General features: G+C 40.0%; 1 protein-coding gene across 8 annotated transcripts in view; it reads left to right on the forward strand.

Annotated features, from left to right (window-relative positions):
- Positions 1–19979, forward strand: part of LOC103055799 (prominin-1-A-like) — a 37911-nt gene that overhangs the window by 16258 nt on the left and 1674 nt on the right. For 7 of the 8 annotated variants that reach the window (XM_088131659.1, XM_088131656.1, XM_088131653.1 and 4 more), the window contains exons 5-24: positions 372–492; positions 2441–2504; positions 4759–4848; positions 5536–5726; positions 6204–6278; positions 7385–7448; positions 10361–10520; positions 11188–11340; positions 11774–11897; positions 12267–12358; positions 13158–13242; positions 13468–13617; positions 14576–14647; positions 16491–16583; positions 16673–16726; positions 17253–17333; positions 18009–18077; positions 18588–18677; positions 19119–19231; positions 19575–19601. In XM_088131659.1, coding sequence (XP_087987785.1) covers positions 372–492; positions 2441–2504; positions 4759–4848; positions 5536–5726; positions 6204–6278; positions 7385–7448; positions 10361–10520; positions 11188–11340; positions 11774–11897; positions 12267–12358; positions 13158–13242; positions 13468–13617; positions 14576–14647; positions 16491–16583; positions 16673–16726; positions 17253–17333; positions 18009–18077; positions 18588–18677; positions 19119–19231; positions 19575–19601 — 1968 coding nt within the window. The remainder of the gene's footprint in view (positions 1–371; positions 493–2440; positions 2505–4758; positions 4849–5535; positions 5727–6203; positions 6279–7384; positions 7449–10360; positions 10521–11187; positions 11341–11773; positions 11898–12266; positions 12359–13157; positions 13243–13467; positions 13618–14575; positions 14648–16490; positions 16584–16672; positions 16727–17252; positions 17334–18008; positions 18078–18587; positions 18678–19118; positions 19232–19574; positions 19602–19979) is intronic. The other variant, XM_088131661.1, reaches the window with a different exon arrangement.

Below are 19979 nucleotides of genomic sequence, written 5' to 3' on the forward strand. Positions count from 1 at the left end.
TTTCCCTTACATATTGCTCAGCTTCACACATAATGCTAAGGTATGTTTTTAAACCATGTTTTGTTGAACATAATAAACTGGTTCACACATAATACTAAGGCAGAATTGGTGGCTTCATACATGATGCAAAGCCAGTAAAACTCAACTCATTTACATCTAAACATTGTACAGGTACAAGGCCTGTATCTCCATTGCCTTCCAAATAATTAACACAGCATCAACGTACAAGTAGATTTTATTTATTTATTGCATTTATATCTTGCCCCAGTTGGATGAGACCTCAACATACTGCTATGTTCGCAGTCTATTGGATGATATTACTATTTGCCCTTTACAACTTTGTTCCTTTCTTTTTTCTTCCTCTGCTAAAGGGCTGGAGATATCTGTGCATATGTCTGCAACCAACGTATATCCCAGGGTGTAGGGAGAAGTTTTGGCATTTTTAACAATACAGTGGGCAACTTGCAAATTTATCTGAATTCTGTATCTCAGGTAAACAGGACACATATCTACCCCTCTTCCTCATCCTATTTTTTTTTTTTACAACCCGTCCTGCATTTTCCTTCAGTCCCAGTTGCCATGTGGTTTGCTCTGTTTTCCAGTAAAATATCTTTGCTTCCATTCTGCAGCATTCCTTCTACTTCTTTTGGGAAACTCTAAACATTGATTGGTTCCTTTTAACCCACCGACATGTTACTATTCTCTGTCCACAGTTCTGGTACTTCAGTGCCTATAATAAATTACTCATCCATTGCCTGCTGGCAAATGAACATTAGGTCCTGTTAAAACTGGGGAAGATCCTAGTAAAGAAACAGGGTAAAGGCTTATAGCTTTTCCATACCGTAGCAGAAGGCTAGAATATAAGGTAAAACTCTTAAGAGACATGTGAATGTTCATAATTGTTGATGGTATTGCATTTTCATGCAGCCTTTTCCCTTATCTGTGCCATTTATTGTGGTGCACAATCAATCAATGTTTAAGTAGAAGCAGAAGCAAAATGTAATGATTTTTGTAATACCAGAAAGAATAAACATACATTGCTGTTAACAGAAAAAAGTTTAAAATGGTGCTGAGTTAGATTTTTTCCCTCAATATTGTTTTAGTAGCAGTTCCCTTTGAAGGAAGCTCTCACATTTAACTGCTTGGACCAGTATATCATGGCATATTGTATACTTCTGAGAACTACTTTTGCAGAACAGTTGTTCTCCAGGAAATATTTGCAAAAATCAGAAAGGTGTCTAAATCCATGAATGTTTCTTAATCATTAGTAACCAGGGGAATCTGGCAAGAATGGATTGTAGAACAGAATCTTGGAATAGCTGTGCTCTGGTTCCCCTTCACCAGAATTAAAATTAATTTTGGGCAGCCAGATTGTTATTGTGGTTGATTTATATGCTTCCTTTCACAATGTTTTTTATAAGATAGCATATACTGTAGCCAAATACCCTAAAAATATCAGTAATATCTGAATGCATAAAAGTAGCATAAAAAAGCTAGTGAAAATAATTAAACTCAGAAAAAAAATCAATTAGATTATCTTAACAATCAGTTACAATGACCACTATATGGCAAAAAAACAACAAAAAAAGCCTTAAAAAAACCTCTTTGTCTTGTATGAAAAAAGTGGGTGTCAAGCTTTATCTCCAAAGAGACCTTCCAGAATTGCAGAGCTATCACTGAGAAGGCATCCACTCAGAAGGTTGTGCTCCATGCTTCAGAATGGGAGGGCACTTGGAGCAGAGATAGCTAAAGATGGCTGTGATGCACATGTAGGAATTCATGGGCATCTGCATCCTTTCAGAAGCTGTGGCCCCAAGCTGTGAAGGACTTCATTGGTTGATATCTGCTCTTTGTACTGGAAATGAGCCAGTACAGGAAAAATATGATCATAATGCCCCATTCCAATTATTAATCTAGCTGCTGTATTTTGTACTAATGGATATTTCTGGACTATCTTCAAAAGTAGGCCCATTTATTTTTTTGTCTCTTTCTTACTTATTTACCTCCAGAATCCAAAATTTGCACTTCATTTATTGTATTGTGACAAAAAGCCCTTAAGGACAGTTCCTTAGAAGTAGTCCACTAGGATCTTCAACAAATATTGGTGCAGGACAATATGGGATCTATTTCCTATGGGCATAGCATATCAGTCTTTGGTGAATTAATGGCCCTTCTGTTCAACAATTCTGATGCTACCAGCAACTTTGCCACCTGAATCTATGTAAGAATAGTCAATATATGACTTGATATCTGACAACATATATGAATGCCTTTTGGTACAATAAACAGATTTTAATACTCTTATGTTCAAATTGTATATGACGTCCTATGTTTTTCTCATAATTTCCATGAACATAATTATGTCCAGGATTTTAGTTTTGTGTCCTGTCTTCTCTACTAAAAATAGGATTTTATTTCATCATTTTCTTTGTCCCCACAGGAGATTAGTGACATCATCAGCTTCAGTGAAGTGCCACTGAATGAAGTCAATAGGAGCCTATTGAGTGAGTTTATGCTTTTGGCTACAATTCTGGGGGGAAAGATTGATGCAGTCTCTAGTGAAAGAAAGTAAAAGATGGGCTTCAAGCTGACATACTGGAAATGTCTGAAATGTGAAATGTGATTGGAGCACTGCATCCTGTGATTACAAAGAATCAGATTATGACAGATATCTCTGAAAGTTTTCAGAGCATTGTGGGGAAAATAGGTGAGAGCATTATGTACACCACCTTGAGTTGTACAAAATAAAGGTGGGATATAAATATTATTGTTCCTGTTATTGAGCACATGAGTGCAAAGGCTTTTTTAGGTCAAGGTATGAATGTGAGTCATGATATCTGCTGGGGGAGGTTGCATATGGGTAAAGTGAAGGGGGAAATAGGTATGGTCAAATCAGAAGGTGGATGTAACAAACATATTTCCACTTGCACATTTCTGTCCATCCATCCTAAAAATTTGATTTTAACTTGGAAACTGCCTTTATAGCTGAATAACATACTACAAAGTCAGACTGCATTGCTTCTGCTCTTACTAAATGCAGGATCAATAGAAGAGAATATGTGTAGCTCAGGGCTGAACTGTGGAGTCCCTGGAGTTCTCTGAGCTTGGCTGTTTTCATTACCCGGCTAGGTAACATCTTCAGTCCTAGAATGGAATGGGGTTTGTTCTCTGTTTATATACAGTGGCATGCCCGGCCAGTATTGGTGGGGGTGTGGGTTTGGTTTGGTTTGGTTTGTTTTTTTCCTCTGGTAGTTCCTTGATTCGGGTATTGTTTACTGCTGATTGTATGTCTGGTGATAATCTTGGTGTTAATCTCTGTTTATCTGGGTGATGATTACTGGTAAGGAGATGCTCTGGTCTTTTGTTTCCTTTTTATTGTCTCTTTTGAATAGTGTGTAGATGTTGTTTATCTCTATGTGCCTGTTGATGGCTGCCTTGTCTGAATACCAAGCTTCCAAGAATTCTTTTGCATTTTTGGATTTAGCTTGGTCTAAGATGCTGACAGTTTCCCAGTTGAAACTATGGTTAAGTCTGTCCATGTGCTGTGAGATTAAGGAGTTTTCATTGTGTCTTCTGACTGCTAGTTGCTGTTCATGGATGCGCTCTGCTAGCCTTCTGCCTGTCTGTCCTACATAGTGGTTGTTACAGTCCTTACACTATATGTTGTAGATGACTCCTGTTTTTTCTTCTTGGGCTGCTGGGCCTTTTGATTTGCTTAAGAGGTTTTGGAGAGCTTTAGTTGGTTTGTGTGCTGTGGAGATGCCATGTGGTTGTAATAGTCTGTTGGTAGTTTCTGAGATGTTTCTGATGTATGGCAGGGTTATCCTTTTCATAGCTTGTGTTGGTTGTGTTGTAGTAGGTTCAGTGGTCAGGCACTTTTTGATAAAGTTGCGTGGATATCCATTTTGTTGGAAGATGTTGTATAGGTGGTCTGTTTTCTTTTTCTGCTGTTCTGGGTTGCTGCAATGCATTTGTGCTCATTTGAATAATGTTCTTACATAGCTCCTCTTGTGGGAGGTTGGGTGTTACTTTGGTAATGGAGTACTTGTTTAGTGTGGGTTGTCTTCCGATAGACTTGGGTTTCTAATTTGCTGTTTCCTCTGCTGATGAGGATATCCAGGAAGGGGTAGCGTGTTGTTGTTTTCTTCCTCTCTGGTGAATTTTATTCCCTTGAAGATGTTGTTGATGGTTTCATGTGTCTTCTCTAGTTGTTCCTTTTTTATTATAACAAAGGTGTCATCTACATACTGGATCCATACTTTAGGTTGTATGTGTGGAAGTGCTATAGTTTCTAGGCGTTGCATTACAATCTCTGATATGAGTCCTGACAGTAGAATATTCGCTCTTCTCTGTGAGATGTCCAAGATTTTTTGTCAGTTTTTTCTCTATGTTGTATGTTGGAGTCCCTGGTAAAGATATAATTGGTCGGAGCGGTATGTCAGGCTTGTGTATTTTTGGTTGTCCATAGAAACATGGGACGATGGGTCTACTGCTTTTCATCTGCCACTGTTCTTCTTTTGTGATCTGGCCTTTCTTGGTTAGGTCACTGAGGGTTCTCTTGATTAGGTTGTCTAGTTTCTGTATCGGGTTGGTGTTAAGTGGGATGTAAGTTTCTTTGTTCTCTAACAACATTTTGGCTTTTTGCAAGTATTGTGAACCAATCAGCCGAACCACAGTTATTATGGATAAATCAAAGCAAAGGACAATGAAAAAAGTTAGTGTTAGTGACTTCGTGTTGATGCTTTTCTTTCTTTGCAGATATTGATACTATCTTGGGGAACAAGATCAAGGAGCAGCTAGGTGGACCAGTAGACAAAACACTAGGCATAGCTGAGCAGCTTCTCCAAGGTATTGCAAGGGAAACTGGTTTGGGAAATGATATGGGGATCTAACAGTAGAGTGGAAGCCCAGAAGCTCTGTCTGTATTTTGGTAGTACAGGGCAACCCAGAAGTTGGAGGCACTTTTAAGGAATGTCCTCATAAGAAAACCAAGACTTCATTATAGTTCCAGAGGCAAGTGACTTGCCAACTTCACAATAAGAGATGCCATGACAAGAAAGAAAGTTCTTTTTCTCTCCAGAGTAAAAAAAATGGGAACCCAAAGACTGGGGAACTGCTGGAGACCTATTGACTGACTTCTCTTTCATTATGTTTTGTACGTTTGAGGAGTAATTCCCTGTGGACAAATCAGTGCCAGCCCTTTGAGGTAGGCCAGGTCAAGAAACAGACATCAAAGGGATTCCAGGAATGTCATTTATTGTTGTAGGATATAATAACAGAATCTTGAAAGCCTGTTCAAATTTCCCTCTGTCTCATCTTATACCGAACAAAACCAAAGTGGGGTTGAGTTCTTTCTCATGCTTCCTTCTAATTCTTGATGATATAAACTCATGTCCAAGTCCCTCCTAAATGGCTTCTGTATTTTGCCCAAGATCAGCTCTACATTCCTTTACAATCAAGAACTAAATGGATACTGCAGGTTGGGGAATTCATCCTCGGTCTGTCCCTCTGTCCTTCTTACTTTTTTTTTAATAGACATTCACAGTATAGAAAAGGAACTCCAAAAGGTCAACCAGACTGGCGTTCGCTTGCAGGAAATGCAAAAGGAGCTGGACAAAAACCTGACCCGCCTGAGAACCGAGATCAATGACACTCTGAATCATTGTGGTGGCCCATGCCGGAATGTGTCCATAGAGAACCTGACGCCTGGGGCCAATTTTAATACGGTAGAGTGGGGTTTGGAAGAGAAAGAACTATTTGGATAGGCAGGGTGGATTATTTGAAGGCATGGGAAGAGACTTAATTGAGGTGGGGGTATGGTGAATCACCCAGGGTGTTGGGTGGCATAGAAATGCAATTCATGATACATTTTAAAAGGGTAAGGGAGCATAGAATAGTTGGGATGAGATTGCTGAGATAGTTGACACCATGGGAGGCTGAAATCAGAGGCCATGAAGCAAAATGTGCCCCAATTTTAACAGAATAGAGGATTGGTTATGATGTGGGAGTATGTTTTCAAGATGTCTAGCTCTGCGTCTGTTAGTTCCTAGTCATCCATAAGTATGCAAACATTTCTATGTGTGCCAGCTCTTGCTTCATGTGTTTTTACTTCATCCCACTCGAAACACGGTGCATTTTCTATTGCTTAATTGGAGTTGATCAAACAATAAAAAGGTACATTTCTGCATTATTTGTTTCCACAGATTCCTGATGTCAATCATCCACTTCGTCTGATATCTGATCTGACAATGTCAGATCCCAACAGCACTATCATACAGGTAACACCCTCCTTTTCTTCTCCAATTCTTTTTTCAAATATCCAATCCAAGTGCCAGTGTGCCAGAATGGGTTGTCTGCGAGAGGTTGAGCAACAGGAACAAAATGGTCACTACAACAATCACTACAACGATTCATTGTTTGGAGCCACTGGGTTCATGGACCTCTGAACCCTGTTTGCATGAGACCTGTCCTGTGTCCTCTAAAGTGATTAAGTCTGGTGATTTGGGGAAATAGCAAATGTATCTGTGATGGGTTCTTTTTAAACTGTACCCAATTTGATTGGCTCAGACTTGAAAGGTCCACCAAAAGCACTGGACCCTAGACACTTGGATTTTTATATCTCCCTATAAGGGTTGGGGAGATGTTTTATTTTGAAAAAAATCTATCCAAGATACAAAAGTGAAATATGAAACTTACAAGTCTATATATGAGTGTTTTCTATTGCCTCTATCCTATATTCTATTCCCATTATTTCTATATTACTATGCTAATTACTATTACTATAACCATAACAATTACTATACTCTATTACTATTCAATTACTATTACAATATTTCCTCTGTACTATATTGTAGAACTATTCTATAACGATGTTTTCTTCTTGCAAACACTATTCTGCCTTAATTCCTCTCTCTGGAATTTCTTCTGCTTTTTTCTTCTCTGTTACTGGCCAGCATGGAGAGTACTTGCAATTTTCCACATGGGGCTTTTATACTTGCACTTTTCCTTGCTCTGCCTCTATACTTCTTTTCCTTTGGGCCATCCAGTCTCTGTGAAGGAAAAATGCCTTCTTTTATTTGGCTGCTTTTCTCTGTCTTCATCTGCTGCTGCTTCCAAAACACACACATCTCCTCCCTCACCTGTTTCAAGGTTGCAGCTTTTGTAAGCAACTCTGCCATGCTGACGTTGGGGAGAAGGCTCAAATAGGAGGGGAGGGAGGCAGCACAGGGGCCTACAATTTTGCTAGCAGCCTGCTCTTCCACAGTATCCTCTCAGGGCTTTGTCTTTTGTTCATGTTGTACTTAGCTTACATTTTGAGATCTGGGCTTTATATGTCCGTGTCTTCATCTGTGTCTGTCTATATCTTGGGTTCCTTTGCTTGTAGGCAAGAAATGCGCTGGAAGAAATACCACAGAAAGTCTCTAATCAAACCAAAAAGGAGGTGTCTGGTAAGTAACCCCATCACAGAATCTCTTCTTCATTTCAAGCATTAAACAGCTGCATGTTGTGGTTTCCAAAGACATGTATGTGTAAGAAATTATACACAAGATTGGCATAATGGTATGGGGAGGGGTGCATTTATAACAAAAGATCCTACATGACCCTCCCTCACTTATGGATACCCTACAAGCATACCCACTTCAGCTATATGCAGTTTTCCAATATTCCCATTTTTCCAAAAGAAAGGTTTCTACTTTCCTCCTCACATATGCATATTAAATGTAATTAATTAATTGGCAATTTAGGCATTACATTTATATCCCACCTTTCCACTAGAGTCAGAATTAGAAGGGAACCTTTAGGTAAATGAGTTAATCCCTTCCTCAGTGCAGCAGTTCAAAATAATGCCAGACTACATCCCCTGAAGGAAAGTTAACCAAATCCCATGTATTTGGTTCCACTGTCAAACTGTTCTTACCTTTGGAAGTTTTTTCTAACATTCCATTGGAATCTCTCTTCCTGTTACTTCAGACCATTATTCCATCTTAATGATAGAGAACAGGTCCTGACTTCTTCTGTACGGCACCTCTTCATTTACTTGAAAAGTGCTATTATATTCCCCCTTCGAAAGCTCAGGTCCAAACATACCAATTGCCTCAGACTTCTTTTTTTTTTTTTAATAAGAGTTACCTTTTAGTCCCCTTGTTGCTCTTCTTCACCTGTTGCTTTGAAACCCTATTAAAGCATGGTGCCCAGAACTGGACACAGTACTCAGAGTAGGAAGTAATTATTTCTCATGATTAGGTAAATTAAGATCTATTGACACGGTATAAAACTGCATTTGCCTTTTGAGCAGCCATATTTTCAGCTGCCAATTCCTTTTTCAGAATTAGGGTTACTAAGCCAGATATACTCCCATGCTCTACCTGGACATTTTTTCCCCCCCCTAAGTGAAGATCTTTCCATTTGTCATTATTACATTTTCTTCTGTGCTTTTCAGCCCATTTCTATGACCTACCAATATTATTTTGTATTCGGTTTTAATCTTCTAGAGCAGTATTTTCCAACCTGGACAATTTCTGATGTGCAGACTTTAACTTCTGGCATTCTCATGCTAGCTGGGGAATTCTGGGAGTTGAAAGTCAGACACCTGGAAACACTGTCCTGAGTTTTAGCCCAAGCTGGGAACCCCTATCCTACAGTATTAGCTATCCACCCAGTTTTATGTCACCTTGATATTTGATAAGCATTCCTGCCAACTCTTTAAGACAATTAATGACAATGTTTAAAGGCGCTACAAATAGTAACTAAAGCTGTGGTTATTAACAACAATAAAATACAGACTGAAAGTCTAATGAAAATGAAAACTGACAACATAGTTATAAACATATCTATTATGTATCTTTATAGTTCTCTCTCTATATATGAAACAGGTCTGTGGTACAGCCAAGAGCCTGTCTGAATAAAAATATACATTGGCTTCCTGTTAGAAGGAAGCCTGGCATCTCTGATAGGGGGCTCTAGCGCCTGCAGAAGATGTCCCTTCTTGGGTTCCCACCAAATATGCCTCAAAGGGTAGGATGTCTCCAAAGGATTTTGGCAAGTGTCAAAATATTTTGCCTAGTGATGTTTCCTCTGTTGGGATGAACACCATGCTCAGTACTGTGTAAACGTTTTAAGTAATCAGTACCCATAGATACCAAACATGCTGGCAAGGCACCCTTTTTGCATGCAAAAAAGCCCAAGTTGTCTCTGGCTTCTTCAGGTAGGACTGGAGAGATCCCTTAGCAGAAAGTCTGAAGAGTTGCTGCCCATTAGTAGCCAGCTTGCTTATTGTATTAACTCATATGGTGGCTTATAGTCCTATGTGAGGTGACTTTTATTTGCCACTCTGAAGACCTTCACATTGTGGATGCAGTATGTTCTCCTCATTGGAGCAAGAGAGCAACAAAATTAGCCTCAACTGATGTAATCTCCAAGTTTCCTATCTCTGTCATCTGTGCAAGTTAAGAAAGGCTTCAGTGTGGGGCTGTACCTGCGTAGAAGCCTTTTCCAACTTTGGTTAGAGGTGGAGGAGACTATCTATCATGCTGTAGAAGAAGGCTGCAAGGAGACTCTCAGCCAGCTCTGCATAGAGAAGGTGTGACAGACTTCTATGCAGGTGCCTCTTGATTTTTCTAAGTGCCAGAGGATATTGAGAGATGGTTGAAAAGCAGAGCAGTGTGAAGCAAATGATCAGTTCTCTTTAGTCATAGTTTTGAGAGTACTTCATTTGAATTTTTATCAAAGTGAAGTGTCCTTTTGAAGATTTGCACGGTCTAGTCAATTTGCTCTTTTTTTTTTTTTTTTTTTACCATGTAAACCCATCCATTCAACCTAGCTACATGTGAATCAGCCCATTATGGCTTGCTTAATTAACCATGGTTGAAAATCTTGGGGTTTTATATGAACAGAGACAGTGTAGATAATACTAAGATCAACATCTGATGCAGTATTAGGCAGATTCCTATGCTTTTCAGGATTCGTAATTTTTCAGCCTCTTTGGTCAAACATATCTAGTTTCTTGAATTATTCTACTCATTCTTCCCATGTGGAACTATTTATCTGCTCCTAGAACACCGACTTCAGTTTATCTCACTTAATGGGATCTGATCCCTCAAAAAGAAAGGAATTTTCATTCCTAGAATTTGCAGCCACCTTTGTCTGTGGTTTTTTGCTTTGTAAAAGATGCCTCTTAGGTAATATAAGAATTGAACTGCATCACTTAGATTGAGATGCAGTGTGAATTGTATCTGCATAGAGTGCAAATTGGAGAGCTTAACATATCCACAGCCCTTGGATGATGGCTGCTATGATTTAGGTGGTCCATGATAATGCACATAGTATAATGGTTTATCTGTGTTGGCTCTGATTCTTAAAGAGATGCAGGCTCAACTTTACCATGTCAAGACGGAAATTAATGCAATCAGTAGTAACTTTAACATGCTGGACTCACTGAAGAATATCTCTGGGCTCATGGATGATGCTGTAAAGATGGCAAATGAATATCAGCCAGCTGTGTTCAATTATGATGGCTACAGGTAGGAGTAAAACTTTGTTCAGCTTTTCAAATGTTGCAGAATTCCTTGGGCTGAGTTTACAGGTCAGATGAAATGGATATTCACATTCCTTTTTAATAGGCAAAAGGCAAGTTATAGGAAATGTGGTGCAGCTCAGAAGAAAAACGAAGCCTCTAGAGATCTCTGAGGTGCTGTTTTTAGCATTGCTGTTTGAATGGCTAGCACTTCTAATTTGCAGAAGTTTAAGGGCCTATTAGTTCATTAGATCAGGGTTTATTTCCTCCTATTGCTCTACTATTCCTCATTTTCTGGGCTTGAACTGGATCTCATTATTTTCATTACTTCCTTTAATTTCTAGTGCCCGTGTTCATATGATGCACTGAGCTACAAATGATTCAACCACATTTTAGCCTAAGATGTTGTGCAAACCCGGCTCATGTGGTTACTTTGTGGTTTAATGTGTTGTGCACCTGAGAAAATTGGGTTAATTGAGAAAATTATAGTGATGGTTGGTAAGCATTTTGTTTGACCACAACTAGTCTGTTGTACATGCTAACAGAGCATAGTCCCGCTGATCCTGGTTTCAACTAACTGAACTGATTTGACCCAACTGAGTATGTTTGCACCTCTTTCCTTCCTTCACTGTTGTTTGAATCTGAGTTAACTAGTTTGATTTCTCTCACTGCAGGTGGGGTGTTGGCTTCTGCCTTTGCTGCCTGCTGCTTGTAATAATTGTATTCAATGTGTTGGGCCTTTTGCTTGGTGGTCTTGGGCTAGATCCACATGAGATGCCTACCAAAAGGGGCTGCCTCTCCAACACCGGTGGAAACTTCTTTATGGCGTAAGAGATGTTGTACTCACTCTCTCCTGTTTCAGTGTAGGGGAGTAATTGACAATAACCTTTTTGTATCCCTCCAGACCATAGCCAAAGACACCAGCAGAATTTGCTGATATTTTTATGTAATGTTAGCTGCTATAGAGAAACCACTTTGCAGAGAGTTTTCTTATTGTGTAGTTAGCAGATTTCTACCAGGAAAAGGTAGAGTTGCACTGTTTCTAAGCGCCACTGTTGATGGCAAGGTACACTACTAAGTTGCAAATCAATGTCCTCTGTTTGCCTTGGCACATTGTTTTCCTGCCTTGCCTTACAGATCTTCACAGCAGTGGCATCATGAATATAAGACCCAACCGTAGAGGAATCTGTGGGCTGTTCTTCATACCCAAATCAATAGTTGAATTGTAGACTTCTGATTGTTTCTCATCTTTCATGACAGGAGTGTTGGATTCAGCTTTATATTTTCATGGTTGCTGATGCTACTGGTTCTACTGCTATTTTTAGTCGGAGGCAATTCATACACACTGGTTTGCCGGCCTTGGGCCAATGGAATTCTCCTCCAGGTAAGCCACCTAGGCTGTTATTGTACTCATAGATGTTATGGCGTCCCTTCATGGTTGGGAATGAGAAGACAAGGGGCCACTCAGAGTTGGTTGACAATTGGAGTGGCATATAAGCCTAATAAAATAAATGCATAAATATTGTGACATAGGGAAGGTTAACTCATGGTTATAGAATTAATAATGGTATATTAATTTGCAATCTTTGTCTGCAGTCCCCTCTTCTAACTCTCATAAGTCGTTATTTTAGTCTCTGGCTGTCAGCTCTTGCACTTTCTGGAGAGGAAGAAATACAGCTAGAGGAAACAGTGAAAACTTTGTTTTAAGAAAATAGAGAAAATATCTCATCAGGTGCTACTTATCTTTTTCTAGTTTCTGGACACACCTGGATTGTTCCCTCAATTAAATGTGAAAAAGCTCATGCAACTGAAGGGTTCTGATGTAAACCTGACCAGCATATACAAGTGAGTGTCATGCTGCTTGGCTGGGCTGCCATGATACTGGTCCTCAGATTCTCTAAGGGGAAGGAGAATCTGAAGGCACATAAATATTGCAGGTCTCGTGGAATAAATTGTGAGGGATGTGCAGAGGGAAACCTTGTACAGAAGAGGGGAAATAGTGGCTTGTCAACCTCTAATGAAATACATGGAAGCACTGCACTGCCTAAAGTATTTATACATTGGTAAAAGCTTGCTGGAATACAGTATGAGCCATGTTCCCAGAATGTGGTCCCTGTGCAAATTATGTGCTTTCTCCATAGGTCCTACCCAGACAGCATTCTCCTAAGCCAAAGATTGGCAACTTGGTGCTTATGGCACTCATACAGCATCCTAACCTGAGGTTGGCAGGTCCCTTCAGTTTCCCCTTCCCAGTGGACATGCTCCTTTTGCCCCAGCCCAGCCCATCCCTCCACCTCCGTTGGTCCCAGGTAGTTTGCAGATCCCCTAAGTGACAGGACTAAGTTGCTCTGTTTAATTGCAGTGGAGCAGGTAAAAAATAATTTACATATTTTTGCTGGCAATGACAGCAAAAGCTGCTCCTTTGCAAGGAAAGAGGAAGACTCATTGATGTGTGCAAGTGATAGGAATGAATAATGTGCATGTTCCTATAGTAAGGCTATTTCTAGCTATGGACCCCGTGGGCGGGGAGAAAGCTAATGTGTAGGACTGGAGAGCTTGGTCTATGGGGTGATGCTCTTCCAATTTATTCTTGATATAGTATTATGTATCCTGGCCTCTTAACTCAAGTTTTCTTCTTTTAAAGGAACTGTGAAGAAAATGCACCCTTGTGGAATACCTTTCACCTAGATGAGATCATCTCCCTGGATGATACCTTCAACATCAGCAAGGTCAATGATGGTTGCCTATAATGAATCAATCCAGTGACAGAGAAATGCCATCACCAGTTAACCTTTTGCTCCCAGATAACAGCTTAGGGTTTTCACTTGGAATAGTTTAAGCATATAGGTATGGGGCATAATTGCAGCCCCCTGGACAGTTCTAGGGGATGTACTGCAGAACAAATGATGTTGTGCTCTGCATTTATTCATCTTGCATTTCTGTTGTCCCTCTAGTACACTCGAGACATTAATTCAACCTTGGATAAAATAAATGTCAGTATTGGGTCTATTGATCTTCTGGATGATGAACAGAAACGCAGCATGCTGAAACTGAGTTCAGAAGATGGGCCTCTAGATATGGATTTTAACAGTACTCTTAAACAAGTAAGATGGGAAATAAGGAAAAGACTGTGGAAGAGAGAAAAACTTTATCATAAGATAATTTCCTTCCCAGAACCCTGGGATTCCCAGAATCCTTCCCATAGAGAACCCTGCTCTATGAGGACCAGGTACTCTTCTGCATCTGTTTGAGAATATGTGATGTTCACATTTGCTGGGACACATATTGCTGTTCCCCAGCAACAGAAGATTGTTGTTGAATCCTTCCACTGGAAGGATTCTGAGTTGATGTTGTCATAGTAGCTTATTGGCAGCTGATCAGTTGTCATTTTGTTTGGAGAACCCTAAGGTGGCCTCAATACCAGTGTTAGCATTTATAGCAAAACAGTAGCTGAGAGAGAGTTTGGATTATGTAGTTTTAAAGTTTTGTGTGGATTTTTAAAATAATTTATTTCTTAAAAACGTGTATCTCTGCTGCTATAGTTGGCATTTAAGATAGATTAACATCTCATTATAGCATAACAAAAATGTGGCATTGTTCTGTAATAGTGCAATAAAAACATGTCATTCTTTATAAATAATAGCAACTGCAATGAATAATTAAGCAGTGATCAGCAAAGGCCAGCCCCATTGATCAGTTTGCCTACTAAACACTTGTGAAGAGGGCAGACTTTGCCTAGTCCTTAAAGGGTAATAAGAAAACTTGGTGGGGTGCTCTGCTGTCAGAAAACAGCCACAGAAATGCCTATGTTTCCAAAAGCAAATCATCTAACCTTTGCTAGTGGAGGCACTCAGAAAAATCTCCGATAACAGTTGAGCAGAAAAGAGGGATGAGGTGGGATGAGGAAAAACAATAACATGTATTATATTAAAACATGAGTATTGACTGGAAAAATATGCAGAAGTATTCAAAAGTTAATCTGCCCTGAATTCCATATTTAATTCACTTGAGTGTCTTTTGCTTGCTTGACCTCTGTGCTCTCTTTTTCTCCTTTTTCTGTAGCTTGACCAGAATCTGACCAAACAAGACCTGAATGCCTTGGCTAATAAATTGGAAGATCTGGCAAAAAAGGTAGTAAGTAGACCTTGGGCAAGGATACTCACATACTCCTATACAACTGCTATTCCTCAACTCCCTTTCTAAGATATACAGCAGACGTTTTGGGAAATCCATTGGAGTAGATATGGAATTTTGCATATCCAGATGTTCTCCCAGATGCCACTGGAAGATGAAAACTATGTTTTAAATTGCCTCTTGGAATGTTCTCTTCAAGTAGCTTTGGCAGTGAACTGCAACAAAAATAACAGAGACCAAGCAGGAAGTTTAAAGTAATAATAATAAAATAACAGTGGACCACCTAGTTAGGTGCTGCAAGAAGATTGCATAGACTGACTACAAACAATGGCATGACAAAGTAGCAAACATTTGCCTGCAGGCAAGAACTGGTGGGACCACAAAACAGACAAAGTAATAGAAAATGAAGCTAAAGTGCTCTGAGACATTAGAATTCAAACAGACAAGCACCTGCCACACAACACCCCAGACTTAAGAAAGATAAAAAAAGTCTGGCTCGTGGACAGTGCAATACCTGGAGACAGCAGAATAGAAGAGAAAGAACTGGAGAAAATCACAAAATATAAAGACCTGCAAATAGAAGTAGAACAATTATGGCAAAAGAAAGCAAACGTAGTACCAATAGTTATAGGTGCCTTAGGTGCAATCCCAAAACATCTGGAGCACTATTTGAATACCATCGGCATGGACAAAATTACCATCAGTCAATTGCAAAAGGCAGTTTTACTTGGAACAGCTTATATCTTGTGATGATACCTTTAACATCATCAAACCATCAAACAATAGCTGGCTATCCCAGGTCCTTGGGAAGGACTCGATAGGTGGATAAAAATGCCAAATCCAGTTTAAACATCTGGCTGACTATGTGACTAACCATAATAATAATAATTGTATGCCATCTGACTCCCAACCTCTGAGTGGCTCACAGTAATCAAACAAAGAAATTACAATAAAATCAACAAAAGATAAAAAAGATGGCAAGCGCAACAGCCCAGATGGAATGAAATGAGGGGTCTCACTCTCCCTCACAAAAGGCCTGGGTGGTAGCTTTGAATCATACCTTGAACCCAGAAAGCAAACTAGCACCTGGTGCAGCTTGTGAAGCAAAGGTGTTACATGGGCACATCAAGGTATGTCCATCATTGCTCCTGCTGCTGCATTCTGGACCAGTTGAAGTTTCTGGATGGTCTTCAAGGGCAGCCCTATGTAGAGTGCATTGCAGTAGTCAAGCTGCAAGGTGACTAGGGCATGAGTGACTGAAGGGCTCCCCAATCTAGGAAAGGGTGCAACTGGCGCACCAGATAAGTTGTGCAAAGGCCTTCCTAGTCACAGCTGCAATCTGCTCTTCAAGCAGGAGCTGCAAGTCCAGGAAGACTCCCAGACCGCACAGCAATCTTGAAGGGGGAAGTGCTATCCCATCCAAGGTCAAAGATAGAACATCTCTGGCCCTGGAGAAAGGAAGAGAACCCCTGTAAAATGGTACCTCCAATCCCCAACCCATGGGGTTGTTTCAGAAGGATACTGTGATTAATGGTATTGAAAGCTGCTGAGAGATCAAGGAGCACAAAGATGGAGGCATGACCTCCATCCTGGTTTAACCACAGTTCATCAGTAAGCATGACCAAGGCTGTTTCAGTACTAAATCCTGGCCTGAAACCTGACTGAAACAGGTGGAGTTTCAGTCAGGTAATTGTTGAGGTGGAGTGGAGTACAGCACTGAAATTACAGAGTACGAACACTAACTGGATATGACCTCATGTCAAGTTTAATGCATATGTTTAAAAACAACAAATCTATCAATAGTGTGCGTGTGTGTGTATTTCTTTCTTTCATTCATTTTCAGAGCAGTGATCCTACAAGGAGAGATCTGCAAAGTCAGGCTGATGAGCTAAAGAGGATCCAGGATTGGATAAACCTCAGATTTCCTCCAGAAATTGTGAGTGCTGTTTCCCTTGCCTGTATTTATCTTCTTTGGCCAAACCTGGTGTCACTCTGAATGAGGGATTTCTTTGTTTTCTCTCTCAGCAAGTCCTGAAGAGAAGCATCCAGAACCTGCAGAATTCCGCACCTCAGATTCCAGTAAGCAGGCTGGGTGGAAGTGAACATTTGAGAAAGAGGCCTTTGATTCCAGGATTCCCAAAGATTTCTGCGAAGGACCCTCTTTGAGATATTTCAGAAGTTCTGCTAGGGGACAATCTGTTCAGGCCTTGTGATAGAAGCAGAAATTTGCGATATCATGTTACTAAGTACCAGTTGGGGAATTCAGAAATTTATCTTGGCATAAGAAGGTTTTAAATTTATTAGGAAGACTGAAAAAATTGAGGGGTTGGTAGACATCACACAAAGGAGAGTATGGGTGTGGAAGGCAGCTCTACAGCATTAGCAAGCTGTTTGCAGTGAATACTATTAATTTAAAATATTTATCAGCCACAATCCCTACATCTCATGTTTAATGTTCTTAAAATATATCAAAGGATTTGTCTTGGCTTTTGATATGCTGTGGATATGCGATGCAAGGTGTATAAGGTGTTTTTCTTGAGTGGCCAGCCCAGATATACTTGAAAAGTAGCCTTTGAATGAACCTAACAGTGATGTATCCCACCAGAAACTGATAAACTTCACGCTGTCGGAAATAGATAAGACCGATTCATTTATAAAGCATCAGACTGAGGAAGTTATAAAAAATGTAAGTCTTCATCAGTAACTCAGTGTGTTTATTTTATTTATTTATTATGTGTGTAAACTGCCCCAACCAGCCCCAACACTTTGGCCAGAATTGACCTACCAGCAATCTGAAGTGGGACACAAAAACAGGGCAGGGGATGAGCAGAATCTCCAGGATAGGGCATATTACTTCCTAGGGCTGCGTATGCTTAAAAATCATTTAGAAAAAGTGCTTCAGAGATTGTGGGAGTGCTGTTGTTCATTAAGTGGCCTAAAGGAAAAACGCTGCTACTTCAAGGAATCCACTCATTAAAGCTAATGGATAGATTCCTTAGGCTAGCTTCAAAACCTGAAAAAAAGTTATGCTTCTTTCATGAATAGCAGTACAGTTCTGCTGTCATGCTTGCAAGAAATCTGAAGGAGTTCTTCTGAGTAATTTAAACATGTAGAGCCTTATTACCTTTAGCTGATCTTGCATGAAACAGCTTTACTCTCTCCCTCTTCCCCCAAGTCTTCTAGAGCTTCATTTCCATTCATGGAGCTGCAATGAAATTTATATAGGATATTTATGCTCCAAAACTCATGAAGCTGCAATGCAGTTTATACAGGATATTTATACTCCATAACAGAACCATTTCCTGGGCTTGGAAAAGGATTCTCTATCCTCTTACTAATACTCTTTTCTACTTCCATCTAGGAGACGAAGGTTTTTGCATGGCGTGTGCTGGGTTACTTTGCCTCTTACCTGAACTGGGCTCAGGATGTTGTAAGTATTACCAATTATTTCTGGTGGAATAAGGCTGGATTTACGCTCCCACCTTGCCAAAAATATGGAGTTATCTGTCCTTGTTTAAGCCCTTACCCAACAATATGGGTAAGGCATAATTAAGGCTCAGAGGCATGACTATTTTTTAATCATAACCTATCCATTCCCTTGGTATGTTTTAGGGAGGTCATTAGGATGTTTGGTGACCCAGACCAACCTTACTATTTGTTTGGATGTGCTAATTGTGTTTTGTTAACCTGAGTTTAGGTTTAGTATGTTGTATGAGGCCAGCCACTGACATTTTCCCTTATTTTTTAGAGTGAAAATGCAGAATACAATTATTGAGTGATTGAACTTTTCCTACTGGGTTGGAAAAGAAATTTTGTGGAAGATTTCAAAATATATGGTGGTCAAAATGATGAAAATCAGTGTCCAAGAGAAGACTGGGGCTGGGTTTACTCTGATGAAACTTCTAATGAAGTATTGTTGTTTTTACATTTTTGTTGGCAGATCAAAGGACAAGTGGGTCGCTGTGGCCCTGTAGCCTGGGCACTGGATAGCGTGAATGTCGTTGTCTGCAATTACACCGTTGATTCTTTGGTGAGGAAATCAGCAGGACTAGTCAGCATTAATTGGGATGCAGGATTGCTAAATATGTCAACATGGATAAGGCAAGAGATGGTAGTTACAACCAAGGGTGTAACATTGAATTGTACATGTGAGGAGCACATTATAGTTGTCTTGGGAGTGAGTTTGCTGTGGCTACGCATAAGTGTCTTAATTTTGAGAAAAGATGTAGAGAGAAATTAGAGATGCATATACACACATAAAAGCTATGCCTTCTGAATAGAAGCTGGAGTGGGATGTACATAAAGAAGGCTCTAATGCAGTGTTAGGACTGGAAAGGTGCAAATACCTAATGTTTGAGGATATGTCCATCATTAAAGATGCTTCTCTTGGCAGCCTCGGTCAACTGAAGCTATGCTGAAGCAGTTGAAGCATTGCCTCTGACACTTTATCCCTTCTCTTTCCCCCTCTTAGAATGCCTTCTGGTTCAGTCTGGCCTGGTGCACTGTCTTTCTGTTGCCAAGTATCATCTTGGCTGTGCGGCTTGCCAAGTTTTATCGCAGAATGAGCGTCGATGACATATATGAGTAAGAGTGATTTATTATGTTGTGAGGTATGCTGCCTCTGGCTATGGGCTGCAGTCTTTCTCTTTTCCCAATATCGTCTATGTACTATAGTTTGAAAATCTCTTCAGGATCGTATGTGTAAGCACGCCCAACCTCCTGGGACTACATTCCTTGGAGCACTGCTTCAGAAATGTGATCTTGCCATAGCATAGCTGTAAACTCTCCCTTTCCCTGCCTCACTTTCTGATAATGTCCAGTTCAATTGCTACAATATTTTTTGTAGTTTCCAGTTTAGACTTTGTGGGAACTATCATGTGGGAATGGCAATATAAATGTCATTGATACTATCCCTTTCTCCTATTAGGGATGAGATTATGGAAAACTTTGAACTGTAAGTATCTTTCCGTATCTTTAATCTATCATTGCTATACAGCATTGATGTTCAAACAAATGTCAGTACTAGGCTAAAGAAGAGCCATTTAATTAGTACTAAAGGAGTGTGGAAGCCATTTGGGGTGTAGAGTATACCCAATATAGTGTAGGCAGATCCCTGTTCTGGTGTTAGTACTTAAAAGAGAACAAACAATGTTCTGCAGAGTGGGAAACAACCATCATTGAAATAAGCTGACATTTTTTATTGCATGCTGACTTTGATTACAGACAAACAATGCTTGGGATGGTGCTAAGACGTAGTGTGGTGGTAGTGTAGAGAGGATTTTTAAAGCCGTATCTTAGCATGAACCAACAGTGAGGAACTGAGAGCTGCCAA

Source organism: Python bivittatus, unplaced genomic scaffold, assembly GCF_059951505.1.
Source record: "Python bivittatus isolate LINGU-HERP-01145 unplaced genomic scaffold, Pbiv_v1 ctg000980_np1212, whole genome shotgun sequence".
Classification (NCBI taxonomy): Eukaryota; Metazoa; Chordata; class Lepidosauria; order Squamata; family Pythonidae; genus Python; species Python bivittatus.